Source organism: Lissotriton vulgaris, chromosome 3_2, assembly GCF_964263255.1.
Source record: "Lissotriton vulgaris chromosome 3_2, aLisVul1.2, whole genome shotgun sequence".
In the NCBI taxonomy this organism is placed as follows: domain Eukaryota; kingdom Metazoa; phylum Chordata; class Amphibia; order Caudata; family Salamandridae; genus Lissotriton; species Lissotriton vulgaris.
In genome coordinates this window covers 138836620-138854695 of record NC_141690.1, presented here as the reverse complement: position 1 = coordinate 138854695, position 18076 = coordinate 138836620, and the positions used below count along the sequence as shown (strand labels likewise).

The 18076-nt window shown below is 52.2% G+C and overlaps 1 protein-coding gene across 1 annotated transcript in view; it reads right to left on the bottom strand.

The window, feature by feature from the left end:
* The window catches only part of LOC147725426 (zinc finger and BTB domain-containing protein 49-like), a 127696-nt gene that overhangs the window by 67557 nt on the left and 42063 nt on the right, over nt 1-18076 (bottom strand). The window contains exon 4 of the mRNA XM_086964095.1: nt 3327-3373. Within this exon, the coding sequence (XP_086820221.1) occupies nt 3327-3373 (47 nt within the window). The remainder of the gene's footprint in view (nt 1-3326; nt 3374-18076) is intronic.

Here is an 18076-nt window from a genome sequence, read left to right as displayed (position 1 = left end):
TTACTATATTTTATCATAATACAAGCACACACAATCCCACTCTATAAACTTTCCTCTACTTTACTCAACTCAACACCACTACACGCTAAACTACTCAACTCCACTACACTCTATAATAATTTCCTCTACTCTATACTACACCACTTCACTGTACCACACTGCACTCTATAGGTCTACATTAACAAAATTCGAGCTAGTAATGTTGCATTAATATTTGCTACACCAAAAACTCAACTTTTAATATTTCGAGACCTATTGCATTGAAAATGCTTGTTATACCTGGTGCCTAATTTGAAGTAGGAGAAAGTTCTGGTGTTCCTACCTAGAGAGGCCTCTGGAGTGAAAAGGAACAGAGATCTGGGAAGACGAACAGAGGGCAGTGAAGAGGAGCAGAGATCTTGGAAAACGGCAATGGAGAGGAGCAGAGAGCTTAGAAAAGGACAGTGAAGAGGAACAGAAAGCTTGGAAAAGGGCAGTGAAGAGGAGCAGAGAGCTGAGAAAGTGGCAGTGAAGAGGAGCAGAGAGCTGGGAAAAAGGCAGTGAAGAGGAGCAGAAAGCTGAGAAAAGGGCAGTGAAGGGAAGCAGAGAGCTGGGAAAAGAGAAATGAAGAGGAGCAGAAAGCTTGGAAAAGGGCAGTGAAGAGGAACAGAAAGCTTGGAAAAGGGCAGTGAGGAGGAGCAGAGATCTGGGAAAAGGGCAGTGAAGAGGAGCAGAGAGATGATAAAGGGCAGTGAAGAGGAGCAGAGCTTGGAAGACAAACAGAGGGCAGTGAAGAGGAACAGAGAGCTTTGGAAAGGGTAGTGAAGAGAGAGCTTGGAAAAGGGCAGTAAAGAGGAGCAGAGTGCTTGGAAAAGGGCAGTAAAGAGGAGCAGAGAGCTGGGAAAAGGGCGGTGAAGAGGAGCAGAGAGCTGGGAAAAGGGCAGTAAAGAGGAGCAAAGGGCAGTAAAGAGGAGCAAAGAACTGTAAGGAGGAGCAAAGAGCTGGGAGGAAAGACAGAGGGCAGTGAAGAGGAGCAGAGAGCTTGGAAAAGGCAGTGAGGAGTAGCAGAGAGCTGGAAAAGGACAATGAAAAGGAGCAGTGAGCTGGGAAAAGGGCAGTGAAGAGGAGCAGAGAGCTGGGAAGATGAACAGAGGGCAGTAAAGAGGAGCGGGGGCTGGAAAGATGAGCAGCGGGTTAAGAGGAGGAACAGAGGGCTATTAAAAACGAAAAAAACATGGGGTAGGTAAGAGGGATCGCGGGTTGTGAAGAGGATAGGGGTCTCTGAGTATAAGCAGAGGGTTGGTAAGAGACGCCGAGAGCCGTGAACAAGGAGCAGTATTCACTGAAGAGGAACGGAGCTCTTCGAAGACAAGGAGAGAGAGGGCTGTGAAGTATGGCAGAGGCTCTTGGGGCTGCGAAGAGGTGCGAGGAGAAGTCGACAGCTGTGGAGTGCACAGGATACTGTGAAAAAGAGAGAGGGGCCGTGGAAAGGTGCCAGTGGTTATAAGCGTATCCGGCTGTTGTCAGGAGCTGACAGCTGCACGGCACTCGCCCTTGGCCTGCTGGCTGATGGTCTCCTAGCCCCTCTCCTGGGTGGTGGCGCCGTCGGCCTGCAGCCACAGCCGCTGGGGTAGGTAGCGCCGTCACTGCCGCACACAGGGGACCTGCTCTTGCACACGCACACCCCCGGCGCCGTGGGGCCCTTCCTGCACTTTTGGATCTTGAGGCACTCGGTGCCTGTGCTGCTGGCCCCCTCTTGCCCACACGGCTTGCCCTCCTCGAGGGTGCAGAGCTGGCAGCAGCCACAGGTGTCTAGCATCGTGCCCTGGGCACAGCCCTCCTCCTACAGAGGTGGGCACAGGGCCGGCTGGCACGGCCCACAGCCCTGATGAGGCCCCAGGGAGGAGAGTGCAAGCTTCGCGGGCAGGAGCAGGAGGGGCGAGAGCTGTACCCTGTGCTCACTCCGGGAGTAAGCGCACCTCTCCTCTTTGCAGAGTGTGCAGCCAGAACAGCGAGCGCACCTCTGGCTAGTGAGCGACACGCACCGCAACAGGCCACCAATAGGGGAAGCAGAGTCACTGCTGAGCAGTGTGCGCCTGAAAGAAAATAGTGTTCACTGACTACCTAACGCTGACCATGTAACACAGCAAGTAAAAGATCCAGCATGATGGGCGGTCACAAAATGAGACAGGGCGGTTACAAGGAGAGACTAAGAAGCCTCATATTGAATCGGAAGCCAGCCAACGAAAAGTATGGGTGGAGAGTGGGCGAGGCTTCCACAGCACTTCAACATCATACCCTACTACAGCATGCCTCGTAGTGCATGCGCGCTGCAACGCTAGACTCGACCTAAAAATAAGGTTAATATAGTCTATTGATATGTTGGATGTTTTAGAAAAGACAATGGGTCGGCAATTGCTTCAGTAAAACTCAAGAACATACATTTTAAGAAGCACCAGCTGATGAACAAGGTCATTTGTGCTACTTATTCGGTTGCACAACTGATTTTTCTAATAAAAGTCAAGGTCTATTTGAAATATCCTATTTCAGTAATCAAGAATCTAATTTTCTCAAGAGCATGTGGTTTGAATGTGAACTTAAGGATGAATAGATAACAATTTAAAGTCATGGTCAGCGCATAAGGGAAGCCAGCTTCTGCAAATATTCAAGGTCTCTACTTTATTAGGCCATAAACATAGTGCAGAAGACTTTGAATTCTTTCAATAGGGCACTAAGACCAATAGGGTGTTTTTAAGGTTTTGTGTGGTCCTGTGCTTTTCCAAGGAAGGATATTCAGCTGCTGGCTTATGCATCAGTTTTAATTGGGCAGGACATCTGAAGGACTGGTCACTTCCAAAACAACGCAATGATCACTCAAATAAAATTTACCAAATTACAATAAATATAGTTGAAGCAATGCTTCCAACATTTCACTATGCCTAATCTTTGAGAGCAGGGTACAGGGCGATCTATCCAAAGTTAAACTCCAGTTTCTATTTCCTCCATAATATACCTGGAGCACTTAGCATACCCAATGCAGCTAATTTTATACAGAGGTGTTGAATTCAATGGTATTTTGGGTTGATGTTACAATTATTATTTCAATTCAAAATCAACTCATCAGAGAAATAGTGAGAGAGTTGCAACAAGAGTCTTGAAAGCCATTCTAGGAATAATGTGGTAGAGGAATCAAAGTTCTTTAAAATAGAAGTTTTGCCCCAAAAAAAAAATGGACACGAAGGTTCTCAAATCAATTTGTTTAAAGAGAAGCATTGCTCCCATTATATTTTAAATAGATCTAGTACATCATGTAAAATAAGATACTTATTAACAGATGAAAATCTTACCTGTGAGAACCGCTTTCCACAAATGACACATTCAAAAGGTTTCTCACCTAAAAAAAAAAGTCACATTTGTGTTCTATTAAAGTCTTACCGATTCCACTTACAAATATAAATCACAAAATGACCAAACTGTGGATGTCCCATTAAAAATTGTGCTGGTTAGTTGCAATATAAAGTTACCTTTAATAAATGTTTCTGGTAGGTACTGTATATTCAAGAGCATTGCTCATCTAATGAATATCCTCAAGGAGACAGGAAACCTATCACCAGCAAAAGACCTCCAGGGTGTAGATGGTGCTACGTGATGCTAGTTATGTCTCTGTCCAGCGAGGATGCGACAGTGGCTTACATATGGCACTGTCTAGCGCACTCACATCCGTCTTTTGCATTTTTGCTTACACCCCACAAAGTACGCTGAGAGGAACTAAAAGCTTAACAACAGTGGAAAATAACAACAAAAACACCACTGCGTACTTTGGAATACTGGTAGGGAAAAACAGTGAATGGTGACTGGACCAAGTGGGCCTGTAATTCACCAAACCTATTGCAAAAGTAGTTGCTACCATTAATACAGGATTAGGAGCCTGTAGGCAAAAGTAACGACTGTGTATTGGTTCAAATGGTGATGCCATGACAAAAGACACAATTACATCAAATCCCACTGCAAAATAAACGGCATGGGAGGAATAGAGAAAAGCTTTTAGGAATTGTGCCACAAGGGTGTTACATCATTAAAGAAGGGTGGTCAGAAAGTCATACAAAATGCAGATAGGACGGTGAAATACCCTATCAATGTACTTCCTGCCACACTTACTTAAGCAAGGAAAAGAACAGAACAAAAACAAAAAACTTGAGCCATGAAGGGCTTTAAGGTTGTAGACTTGCTCAGAGAAACAAATGTAGTTCAGCAGCTTGCACATTCAAACTTGGTAGCAGGTTTTTGGGCAGGTAAGCTGATAATCACTACCTATAGTGTGAAGCATAAAGCCTTTAGTTGACACCACTCAATTCCCACATGTGCAGTTGGAGCATCTGTGCACTGGAGTGGAGGACTCAACCATTTTATTGCGAAAGCAGATCTTGTCTGTGTGGGAGGTGCTGAGGGGGCCAGATAAATGCAGATCTGCATACCAAATCTTCCTAACCAAAACTGGGGCAATAACTAACAAATATTCAAGATCCTTTTGCACTTTCGATAGGGACTTTTAAAGCAGAGGAAATACATGGAATGAGAATGGCGAACAATGTGACCAGTTGAATATGAAGATGTTCGCAAGGAGTATTTAGAGGGAAATGCTAGACCCAGAACAAAGTGCCCTTCCTGTTCGCAGCCATGACGAAGTCCACATAAGGAAATCACAACTGCCAAATAATCTGGGTTGTCACTGTGGGAAAAAGTTCCCATTCATGACCCTCCAGGTACAAGTGACTCAAGTGCTCCACCTTCACATTCAGAGTGCCTGCCATATTGGCCGTCACCAGGAAAATAACCCATTGCAGAGCCCACAGTCACAAACGCAAATCCTCCCAACACAGGGCCCAGGGATCCAAATCAACCTGCCTATAGTGGTAGTGGGTGGTAATCATGTTGGCTGAAAAGATCTATGCAACTAGCTATGAAATAGAGAAATGAAAAACCGTCAGGGCAAATATGGCGCCTACTAGCTAATTTTGCCATCTGTCCAGGTGACAAAGGGGGCTCTGCACAAAGGGGTCGGATTCCTCTCCTGTGAAAGGGAGCCAGATTTGCATTTCAAATGCGGCAGCTCTTTGAAGCTTCCCACCTTAGGAAGGCTTACCAGAAGGTCATCCAGTGGGAGGGGAGGGCCACCCTGTATCCGGACAGGCTTTTGTTCTTGGTCTCCTGAGAGCAAACGGTTCGCACCCTAGGAGGTCATAACAGTGTCTCACGTGGCAGGCTGGCAGAAACCCATCTCCTTCCCTTTCCCTTCATTCTTATCACCTTCCCTCCCCTCCATGCCTCTCCTTTACCTCCCGTTTCTTACTACACTTTATGGCCTTCAGTTTTTCTTTCACATTTTTGTCCTTCCTGCTCCTAGGTATATTTTATCGAACCTTCTCACCAAACTGCGACCTCTATATTGTATATCTTATTGTGTTTAGCAATTGTTTTTTGCTTTTTCATCCAGTTTACCCTTTATTCTATATGGACTGCTTATTTTTTAATCAACTTTCTGTACTTATACACACTGTACATGTATTTAAACACCTTTCTGTTACAATTGTAAAGCACTCTGATACCTCTGGGTCCAGCCAGCGCTATATAAAACCGCTAAACTAAAATAAATAAATACAACTAGAGGCTGGTAGGTTTTCAGAGAGCACCTATTAGGTGCCCTCTGTGTTCGTGTATTTATAAATCTAACACTAGCATCAGTGTTGGTTCATCAATACGAGATAGTTTATACCAAACATCCCTATCTTCAGGGAAGCCATATTGTAACTGGGGAACTTTTTTTCACCAGTGTCCACTACATGCTTTAAAATGACTTCCCTGGACAACTGTACTGGCAGTAATAGAACTGACCAGCACAGGGACATATCTGCTCATGCAGATATGCCCTCGCATATAACAATAAGCACCCTGCCATTGGGCTGTCAGGCCTTCTGTAGGGGTGACTTGCAAATAGTACATGCAGTGGTATGGGACATGGTACACAGGGATGTGTGAAACGTCATGTTTGCACTTTTGTCTACACCAAGACACACAGACTGCAATGGCAGGCTTTCATGTTCTTGGTGAGGGATCCCTTAGGGTGGCACATTCAGAGCTGCAGCCCTTAGTAGTGATCTTTAGTACCTCAGGCCCTGTGTAACAGGGTTTCCCATTACTAGGGGCTTACAGAGGGTGCTAAAGGCTTTTGCCAATTGGATAAACAACTGTACAGTTTTGGGAAAGAGATCTGTCACAGGGGACCTGGTTAGCAGAGCCTCAGTTCACTTCCAGTCGAAATCATATCATCAGGCAAAAAGTGGGGTTCACCATGTCTGAATGGGCTACTTTCCTGCATAGACCTACTGTGGGAATTTAGGGGCGCATCCACCAGGTGTCGTATGAAAAGCAAAGGCATCCTCCAGATGCTGAACTCACTGTCACAAACAAAATGCCCTCATTTACCACATGGCAGGCAGCACCAATTGTAGGAAAAGTGTCACCATGCCCAGCAGACAAACTACCTGCAGAAATCGGTATAGGATAGAGTTTTAGAAATATCAAAATCATACGCCAAAAAGACAAAATCCTTTGGACAAAGGAAAACCTCTTATTCACGTTGTGTTTAGCACCAGGCCAGTGAAGGTCAGACTCCGGGTAGGAGTAAGTAGGAATCCTAAAAATTGATAGAGAAGGCCAGAGAGTAAGAAGATTTATGGTGTACAGTAGCTTGTGTGAGACCAGGGCAGGTGAACCAGTCTTTACTGTGCTCTTCTAAGTACCTCACCGTGCTTAGAGGTGTGTTGAGGAGCTCCGGTATGCTGGGGGAGTGGCCTGGTGTGTTTTGCCAAGCCCCAAGCTTCTCCAATGTGCCCCCTAAAGCGGGCAGCCTGGAAAAGGTGCCGCATTACCGCGCCGCGGTTTGTTAGCGCTTAGTTTTTAATTACACCTGCTTTTGAATTATTGACTATTTTATTTTGTTTTTTCAGCTTTTAATAGTGGAACTGGCTGGGCTCTCTCCCCCCCCTCATACCTGCATATAATTTTGGAAAATACACCACCGTTTTGGTGGGCCCGGGTTCTGAGGGTGGTCCGGGGATCGACGATCGGCGCCATTTTGGTTTGGGACGCTGGTCTTTCGGCGGGCGCCATCTTGGAGCGTCCTTGCGCTCCTCCCACCATTTCTCCGCCTATTTAAAGTCGCTCTTTCCCGCGCAGTGGGAACGCGCAGCCGGACGCCGTCGCTAGCCGGAGTCTTGTCAGAGTCCTGCCCGTCCGCGCTAAGGACGCGCTGGGCGCAGCGGGCCCCTCCCGTTTAGTACCTTTTGTGAGGTAGGATGATTGTTTACACCAGTGCATTGCTCCGGGCGATTGGGCAGTCCCTCCCGCGGTGCGTTTTTGCACCGAACCATCCCTTGTGTGGCCCCTATCAATGTGCCTGCAAAGGATGGTCGCTCGACCATCCAGCAGGTATTCGGGACTATGACAACTCTGCAGCTCCACGGGAAGGCATAAGTGTGCCTCAGCTGAGCAAGCGTTGTGTTCATGGTCTATGGATATTAAACCTTAATACCAGATCTCTGGTTAAACATCATCTGTCTATCATGGACCTTATCACCGATCTGTTTATCATCACTGAGACCTGGCTCCAGGACGCAGCCATAATTAATTTGGCTTGCCCCCCAGGATATTCACTTTTTACGTGGAACCGCCTGTCCAGAGGTGGAGGTATTGCCCTAGCTATAAAATCTACCTTTGCGTGCACTTGGACGGGTCTGCATATTGCTGGGTGCGAAAGAGCCCTGTTTAAGATCAGTATCAGTCCCCAGTTCACGCTGTCTGGGATGGTCGTGTACCGCCCCCCAGGCAGTGATGTAGCATTCAGGGGAGCTTTCCCTGAGGCGGTTAGTACGCTAGCTAGTGACTGCGCCAATTTTTGCATCTTAGGTGACCTCAACCTCCATTTAGACAATCAACAGACCTCGGCTATCAGTGGTTTTCTGGCAGATTTGGAGGCCCTTCAGCTGACCCAACTTGTCACTCAATCTACACATGTGGCTGGTCAAATTTTGGACCCGTTTTTTACTAACTTACCGGATGTCCAAGTTTTGGCTATTTCTCCAGTGGGCTGGACCGATCATTTTTTGGTGTCCGTCTGGCTACCTCTCCCCGAAACCCCCATTATTCCATCTCCTGAGCGGATCCCTCGGCGGCACTGGAATAAGCTCAGGCTAGAGGACCTACATTACATCATGGCTGAAGAGCCACTAGGCCCTCTGCCCAACGTAACCTTGGGCTACGACCAATTCTGCAGCTGGATTACCAAGGCGCTCGACAGATTGGTGCCCATCATTTCAAGTAAATCCAGCTCCAGGCAGTCGAGTCCTTGGTATGACAGTGCCCTCCGTGCTCTGAAGGGTTCATGTAGACGGGTAGAAAGGGAGTGGCGGAAGACGTATGATGTCGTAAAAAAAAAATGCGTATTTGGCTTCCGTCAAGCTCTACCATCGAGCTATTTGTAGAGCCCGTGCGGCGTTTTATGCGACGGAATTCCGTAACAGCCACAATCCATCGAAGACCATCTTCAAAGCCCTCAAAAATCTGATGGCTAAGAGAACGGTTCCGCAAGTGGACGGTTCTACCTCCCATTGTGAGACCTTGGCCGCTTTCTTCTTGGAGAAAGTTAAGACCATTTATCAGTCGTTCCCCAGTACGACGCTGCCACTCATTCCTCTGAATGGCCCTCGCAGCTGCCCGGCATTACACTCTCTCCCCACTCTTTCCTGGGATGGGTTTGTCAAGCTGGCACAACGAGTCAAGTCCGGTTCTCCTGCGGACCCGCTCAGACCTGCCCTCTTTAGAGATCCCTCTTTTCAGGGGCGCACTGTAGTGTGTTCGCTGATTAACCTTTCCTTGACTTCAGGTACGGTTCCTGCCAAGTGGAAGCAGGCGGTGGTTTCCCAGATCCTGAAAAAACCATCATTGGATCCTTTAAAACCGGAAAACTACCGCCCGATTTCATTGCTTCCCTGGCCGGCCAAAGTCATGGAGGCTCACGTCAACCTGGCTCTATCCGAGCATATGGCCCGGGCCAATGTCCTCGACCCTACGCAGAATGGGTTCCGTGCTGGTCACAGCACGGAGACCGCCCTTCTGGCAATGGTAGAACATCTGCGGAGTGTGTTGGATGCAGGTCAAACGGCAGCGCTTATTTTATTAGACCTTAGCGCTGCCTTTGACACGGTGTCCCATCGCATCCTTCTGCACCGCCGGGAGGACATTGGCATCTGTGGCTCTGCTCTGCAGTGGTTCCATTCCTTCCTTAGCGATCGCTCCTTCTGCGTTGCCACCCCTCCTTTTCAGTCCAAATTCCATCAGCTGGACCTGGGGGTCCCTCAGGGCTCCTCGCTGAGTCCCACGCTTTTCAACCTGTACGTGCGGCCGCTGGCTGATGTCGCCAGGCAGTGGGGCCTAACCATGGTCTCGTATGCCGAAGACACGCAGCTAGCGGTCACGATCAGCGGGGATGTCGAACAGGATGCCCCCAGGTTCCGAGATGGGCTGAGAGAGGTGGCCAGCTGGATGAATAACAACTGTCTCCAGCTGAACGCGAAAAAAACTGAGGTGATGATCGTTGGGAGGGGAGCGGATCGCTGGGGGGACATTTCGTGGCCTCTGGAGTTAGGGCCGGCCCCTACACCAGTGATGGAACTTAGAAACCTGGGAGTGTGGCTAGATCATACCCTTTGCTTCACTACCCACACTAAGAGAGTGGCGGCATGCTGTTTCGGTGTCCTGCGTGGGCTAAGGCCGGTGCTCAAATTTTTTGATGCTCCGACGAGACAGTTGGTTATCCAAGCGACGATTATCTCCCGGCTGGACTATGCCAGCTCGCTCCTGCTGAGAGTTAACCAATCTGAGATCGGTCGCTTGCAGCGCGTACAGAACGCGGCTGCGAGAGCAGTGGTGGGTCTGCCGAGGTCCTGTCCCACTTCCAATACTCTGCGGTCCCTACATTGGTTACCGATCAAAAGTCGAATCCACTTTAAGGCCCTTAGCCTTGCCTTTAAAATTTTAAAAGGGTCGGTACCTGAGATTCTCAATAATCTCTTATCCGCCTATGTCCCGACTCGCTCTCTCAGATCTCTTGGGCAATCCCTTGCGGTTATCCCGCGTTTCAGGCTTAGCCGGATGGGCGGTCGCTCTTTTCGTGTGAGAGCTGCGGCTCTCTGGAACTCCCTCCCTTTGGAAATCCGCCTGTTAGAGGATCTATTAGCATTCCGTAGGGCCGTGAAAACTCACCTGTTTTAATTCCTCTTATACTGACTTTTTGCACTTTTCTGTTTCCTTTTGCGTTGTGTTATGTTCACCTTTTCCTTGCGCCAGGACGCTCCTTAGCTGGAGCTTCTGTGCGCAAAATAAATGATAATAACATAACATAAAATAACATAATGCCCAAAGGGAGCTGGGCTGTTTAGAGAAGCACTCTACACCTCTCCACAATAGGGACTGTGAGTGCTCATGCCTTACTTGCTAAGATGCTAGTTAACACCCCAAGGGAGGGGTGAGGCAGCACACCTTCATTATGGAAAACCTGCAGAAAGTGAAAACTGCCATCAAAACACCAGGGGAGGCAAAGGTGGTGAGGTATGAGGTCACACTTCCTTGGTGCTTGACTACAAGCCCATCAGCCCACCTGTAACCGGCTACTGGAACTTTAACGATATAGGGAAGGCTGGTGAGACCCCCTGGGTAGTTGGAAAGGCGTGGAGGCGGATGGAGTTAGTCCGGTGTGGCTTGCACCTCTCAATGCACCGTCACTTCACTTAATCCCCTCTATTTGTCCACCTAAGACTGAGCTGAAGTTGTGCATTCCGGTACATCACAGGGGCCAGTGGTGACCCAAATGAAGCAAAGGAAGAGGTCAAATCATCCTGTACACTCAGGTCCGCCATACCAGATACTTCCACTTACGCCAACACCAATAAGGGCCCACCAGTCTGACTCAGGGCAGGCATCATCTCCGGCAACACCAACATCAAGCAGCTGCCTGTCCCCTTAAGCCAATCTGTGATCATTCACAAACAAGCTCAGCCCCTTCCCTCAGCTGGAAGAGAGACCAGTGCTCTCAAGAGTCCTTCAGCCACTAAGGAGACCCCTCAATGAGGGTGCCCTTGTTGTCCAGGGCAGGGACGAGGAGTAGCTGGTTCACCTCGGACCAAGTACTCTCTTTAGCCCCTTGAATCCAGTGGAACAAGAGGGCTAGGGAAAACAACCAGAGAGACTGACTCAAAACCTAAGGCTATGGGAGACTCAATGCAGCTTTCTTTCAACTCGTCACTGGGTGGGGAAGACTCATCCCATCTAATCACACAAATAGACGAAGAGGAGAAAAAGTGGGCTTCCCCTGGGACAGAAGTAGGACCTAGTGGCACCAGTCCGACTCCTGGGCAAACCAAGACAGCCTTGCCACTACCTGATGCCCAGGGCTACACAGAATACAAAAATATCACAGGGAAATGGCCCAAGCCAATCAGCTAAACCGAGGAAGTTTCATGAACCCTTGCAGGAGATCTATCTTAGCTCCACTCAAAAAATGGGAGAACATGCTGGACTCATATGGCAACTAGACGCAGAAAAACTCCAGCCCCAATATAATCAGCAATATAAAGAGTAATCCCAAGGTCCCCAAGAGTCGCTTTGGGCTACAGCACTTGGAATCTTACAAAGCTCTGTGGACGCACTGACTTTCAAAGCCAACAAAATGGACATGCAGATCAGCCTCCTGAACATTCTAGCCATGTAAATAGCTAGAATTGATGAAAAGATGTCAAACCTAAACAACCAGAGAAAAAGGTCTCAAGCAGGCACACATGGGCCCAGCCAGAGATGCATTGCTCCCCAGTTCTTGATGAGTTATCAACACTTCCAGAGGTGATGTCAAAGCTACTGGGTGACAAGAAGGATGTGGTTAACGTAAAACCCCAAAAGAACAAAGGTCGGTTGCAGAAAGTAGAAGCAATAGTCGATTACGGAAATCAGGCTGGTAAAGGAGACGCTTCAAATGTGGCTATGACAGCTGGGGCTATGTTAGACGGAGACCGGGAGGGTCGGCCGAGGACAGGGGAGAGGCCTCCAGTGAGGACCGTCTCCAGCGATCGTACAGACAAGTAACTTCCCCCCCACAGATGGACACTACACAAGGATGAGGTCAAAACTCTTTATATACGATTCTTGAAGCAAGGGTATCAGCGATACAGTGAGATCAGGACACGAGGGTCCTCTTAATTCTAGTCTCTGAAGGGGAAAGGGTAGCGGGACAGTCTTGGTACCGGTCTGGTACGGGTTGGCAAGATGGATAGCTCACAATCCTCGGGCTCGGAGTTCTGGAAGGTCGGGCCGCGGCAGCGCCAGCTGGCTAGGATGATCAGTCTCACTTGAGGAGGGCCGCGGCAGCGCCGGCAGGCAAAGGCGATGGTTCACACAAGGATGGGCCGCGGCAGCGCCAGCAGGTCCCGACGAAGGTGTAGGTTGCAGAGGGCCGCGGCAACGCCAGCAGGCAGGAACGATGCTTCACAAGGATGGGCTGCGGCAGCACCAGCAGGTCCCGATGACGGTGAAGGTTGCAGAGGGCCACAGCTGCGCCAGCAGGCAGGAACGATGCTTCACAAGGATGGGCCGCGGCAGCGCCAGCAGGTCCCGATGACGATGTAGGTTGCAGAGGGCCGCGGCAGCGCCAGCAGGCAGGACGAAGGTTCGCAAGGCAGGGCTGCGGCAGCGCCAGCAGTCCGTCAAGGATGAGTTCTTCAAGGTGTCTCTCGACTCCAGGATACAACTGCCTTCCTGCTCTGGAGCTGCCCCAGTTATAGGTCTGGTCTCCTTTGATGTCCGGACCCTCGCACTTGGAGGTCGGAAGGTCCGGGATGAGGGAGTCCAGACACCCAGCAGGGGGGTGGAGCCAGCGCTCGGGGAGGCTGGGGGCGATCGGCACCTGGCGGGGGAGAGCCAGCGACACTCCTTTCTCCCATTGACCTGCCAAGTGGTCTCTTCACCTCCCGGGTGGATGGTGGTGCCTCGATGTCGGGGCCTGGCCAGGCCCAGGGTTGGGGTCGAACTGAGGCCACGCGGCCTCGTGGTGCAGTGCCCAAGATGGCGGCTGGGCCGGGGCAATGCTGCTGAAGGGGGCCCGGGCCGGCCGATGTCGTGGTGTTCGGGAGCAGGCGTCCCGTTGGGGACGGGTTGCGGGTTGCTTCTGTGGGTTGCCGGGGTGGTTCTTCGAGTGACACTTATTATGCAAGGAGGGAGCGGCCCCTTCACGAGGCCTGTCCAACATGCGTCCCCCCCAGCTGAAGGCAGGGAGAGTCACCCATCTCCTTGGGTACTCTCCTCGCCGAGGCGGAAAAAGCGTGACAGGCCGTCCGCGTTGGCGTGGTCTTGGCCAGGGCGATGCTCCACAGTGAAGTCCATCCCCTGCAAGGAGATGGACCATCGCAACAGTTTTGGGTTCTCCCCCCGCATCTGCATCAGCCATTGCAGGGGTCGGTGGTCTGTCTGTACCCTGAAATGGGTACCGAAGAGGTAGGGCCGGAGTTTCTTGAGGGCCCATACTACTGCGAAGGCCTCCCGCTCGATGGTGCTCCAGCGCTGCTCTCGGGCCAGTAGGCGTCGGCTGATGAAGGCCACTGGCTGATCGACTCCCTCGGCGTTGAGTTGAGAGAGGACTGCCCCAACGCCATGATCTGAGGCGTCCGTCTGGACGATAAATTCCCGGCTGTAGTCGGGGGCCTGGAGCACGGGGGCGGTGCACATGGCGGCCTTCAGCTTCTCGAAGGCCGCTTGACAGTCCGGAGTCCAGTTGACGGTTTTGGGGTTTTTCTTGGAGGTGAGTTCTGTGAGGGGCCCCACAATGCTGCCATAGTCCTTTACAAACCGCCGGTAGTATCCGGTGAGCCCTAGGAAGGCTCGGACCTCGGTTTGGGTGACAGGAGGTTGCCAGGACTGGATGGCAGCGATCTTGAGCTGAAGGGGGGCCACCAGACCGCTCCCCACTTGGTGTCCGAGATAGGTCACGGACCCCTGGCCAATCTGACATTTGCTGGCTTTGATGGTGAGGCCGGCCTGCTGGAGGGCGTACAGGACTTCTCGGAGGTGGTGAAGGTGGTCTGCCCAGTGACGACTGTACACAGCGATATCGTCCAGGTAGGCGGCGCTGAAGTCTTCGAGGCCCGCCAATACCTGGTTCACGAGTCGTTGAAACGTAGCTGGAGCGTTTTTCATGCCGAATGGCATCACATTGAAGTGGTAGTGGCCATCCGGGGTGGAGAAGGCGGATCGTTCTTGGGCCCTGGGGGTGAGGCCGATCTGCCAGTAGCCTGCTGTTAGATCGAAGATGCTCAGATAGCGGGCAGCCCCCAGGCGGTCAACCAGCTCATCTGCCCGGGGGATGGGGTGAGCGTCGGTGCGGGTAACAGCGTTCAGGCCCCGATAGTCTACACAGAACCAGAGCTCGGGGGCGACGCCCGGGGAGGCAGCCTTGGGGACCAGTATGACTGGGCTGGCCCAGGGGCTGTCGGATGGCTCGATCACTCCTAGAGCCAGCATCTTGGAGACTTCGTCCTGGATGCAGGTGCGCACCCGATCTGGCACTCGGTACGCCCTGTGTTGAATAGGTGGACTATCCCCAGTGTCCACATCGTGAAGGCACCAGGGGGTGACCCCTGGGGTGAGGGAAAACAGATTCGCAAACTGTAGCAGGAGAGCCCGGCAGTCTTGGCGTTGTTCTGGGGACAAGGCTTCGGAGAGTCTGACCCCGTCCACGGAGCCATCTTTTTCACGGGTCCTCAGTAGGTCAGGGAGGGGCTCGGAGTCTTCTTCCATCCCACTATCTGTTGCCATTAGTAGGCTGAGCTCTGAGCGCACGAAATGGGGTTTGAGTCTGTTGGCGTGGAGGACTCGGAGTGGGTTCCGGGGGGACTCCATGTCTATTAGGTAGGTGACAGGGCCCTTGCGCTCTATCACCTTGAAGGGTCCTGTCCATTTGTCCTGCAGGGCACAAGGTTCGACTGGAGACATCACCCATACTTGCTGGCCGGGTTCGAACTCGATGGAGGAGGCATGTTGATCGTACCATTTCTTCATGTCCTCCTGACTGGCCTCCAGGTTGGCTTTGGCGAGTTCCCTGAATCGCCGGGTCTGATTGCGGAGGGTCAGGAGATACTTATACACGTCCGGAGGGGTCTTCTGGGGGGCCATCTCCCAGCCTTCCTTGACCAGGCTGAGGGGGCCCCGGACGGGGTGTCCGTACAGGAGTTCGAAGGGGCTGCAGCCGAGGGATTTCTGGGGAACTTCTCGGTAGTCGAAGAGGAGGCACGGGAGTAGTACGTCCCATTGGCGGCGTAGGGGCTCTTCCAGGCCCATGATCATTCCCTTGAGAGTACGGTTAAACCGCTCGACCAGTCCGTTTCCTTGTGGGTGATAAGGGGTCGTGAACCGGTAGGTGACCCCGCACTGCTGCCAGAGAGACCTCATGTATTTCGAGATAAAGTTTGTGCCCCTGTCGCTGACGACCTCCCGGGGGAAGCCCACTCGAGAGAAGATCCCCATCAGGGCTCGGCCCACCACGGGGGCTGTCACGGTCCGAAGAGGAATGGCCTCGGGGTACCGGGTGGCGTGGTCCACCAGGACTAGGATGAACCGGTGCCCCTGGGCCGTTCGGGGGTCTAGGGGTCCCACGATGTCTATTCCCACCCGTTCGAACGGGGTGGTGACGACGGGAAAGGGTTGCAAGGGTGCTTTGATCTTTCGGCCGCTCTTCCCGCTGGCCTGGCAGGTGGGGCAGGCCCGGCAGTGGTTGGAGACATCATTTCGCATTTTGGGCCAGTAAAAGTGTGTCACCAGGCGGTTGTATGTTTTGTCTTGTCCCAAGTGTCCAGCAAGGGGGACATCGTGCGCTAAGTTCAAAAGGAAGTCTCTGAAGCGGAGGGGCACCACCAGCACCCGACTGGCCCCTAGCTCAGCAATTCTTTGCTCGCTGTAGAGTAGATCATTGTCCCAATAAATCCAGTGGGCCCCTGCGGTGTCTCCTGCGCTCTGGGCGAGGGCTTGCTGCCCGAGTCCCTCGAGGGAGGGACAGGTCTTCTGTTCTTGTCGGAATTGTTCCTGGGTGGGACCACCCTCTTGACGCCACTGGGCCAGTTCGGGGAGGTCCTGGAGTTGCACGGGCCCTTCTCCGTCTTGTTCTGGGGGATTGGCACTTAGGGCGTCTCCCTCCGGGACGATCGGGGGAGGAGGTTCTGGCCATTCGGGTTCTTCGGGACTGGAGATGGCGCGGGCGGCCATGGACCGGGTCGTTATGCAGGCCCATTCAGGGAGGCCCAACATCCCCAGGTGCTCCCTTCTTTCAACGGCTGCCCAGGGGGAACTTTCGAGGTCGTTCCCCAGGAGGCAGTCTACTGGGGCATCATCACGGACAGTCACCTTCAGCATTCCGGACACTCCTCCCCACTCGAAGGGAACGCAGGCCATCCGACACAGGCTTTCGGAATTGTCGGCTGACCGGACGAGGCAAAGGACGTTCGGCAAGATCTGCTCCGGGGTCACCAGATGACAGCGGACTGCTGTCACACTAGCCCCGGTGTCGCGTAGGGCTTCAGCCTTGCGCCCATTTATGTTCACCCACTGGCTGTATTTTCTCGTATTGGCGGGTAGGGGAGCCCGCGGAATCATGTCTCTTACCCCTAGGCAGGCCAGGGTCATGGCGGCTAGTTCCCACTCGGGCTGTTCCTGTTCGTATTCTTCATAATCCTCTGGGGCTTGCTCTTCTCCCAGGGCGGCGGCAGCGACCTGGCGAGGTACAGGATTCTGGTTCTTCGGGCAATTAGGGTCGTTGGCATAGTGGCCCATCCGCTGGCACCGGTGGCAAGTAACGTTGGCTCGGAACCCCGGACGCATCGGGGGGTGTCCCCTGCCGGCCGGGGGCGGGCTGTTGCTGGCGGGAGCCGCCGGGACGGCGTCTCTGCCCCGACCCTGGCCTCCTCCTCCTCGGGGGCGATGGGGACCTTGGTTGGTTCGGTTCGGCTCGCTGGGCCCGCTCCGGGCAACTCGAGTGCTTTCCCATCGGTCAGCTTCGGCAGCGAGCTGCCGAGGTTCAGTCAGTTTACTGTCGAGGAGGTGCTGCCTGAGCTCGACGAAGCAATTGTTGGAGAGGTGCTCCCACACAATGAGGTTAAAGAGTTGTTCGTAGGTGGTTACCTGGCTGCCCTTGATCCACCCCTCGAATGCTCTGCTGAAAAAGTTCACGTACTCCACCCAAGTTGTACCCGGGATCCGTTTGCAGTCACGGAACCGCGGGCGGTACATCTCTGGCGTGAGCCCGTATCGAGTGAGGAGGGCGGCCTTCATGTGGTCATAGGACGTCATCTGATGGTCCGGGAGTTGCAGCAGGGCGTCGCGCCCTTCGTTGACGAACCTCCCCCATAACCCGGCTCCCCAGTCACTTCGGGAAATCCGGTGGGAGGTCATGGCTATCTCGTAGGCTTTGAACCATTGCTGGATATAGTCGTTCCGATAATATTCTCTGACGACATCCTTGGGGATGTGGACTTTAGGGTCTGTAGTGCCAGGAGTGTTTGGGCGCTCGGGCACTCCGAGGTCTTTATTCTGTTTCCGAAGCTCTATTTTGGCTAGATTGCGCTCATGTTCGTAGGCCAGTTTTTTCTCTTCTAACTCTCTCTGTTTTTGCTTCTCTTCCCGCTCCTCTCGGAGCCGCAAGTGTTCCAATGTTATCTTTTGTTCCGCCAATTTCAGTTCTCCGTCCAACCGAAGTCGTGCCAGCTCAAATTCATGGAGTCTGCTTTTTTCTCGTTCTCGGATCTCCTCCGGGGAGAGACCCGATCTCCTCCCTTCTGTCGGAGTGGTGTTTGTTTCTGGCGCCTCGAGGTTTTGGTCTGGGGGTACGGCCGTACCCGTCTCCGCCCAAGATTCTAGGGCTTTTTTGAAGTCGTCCTTCGTGCTCAGTCCGGTGGTAGCAATGCCTAGTTCTATGCAGATCTGCTTTAGTTCTCTGTGGTTATACTCTTCT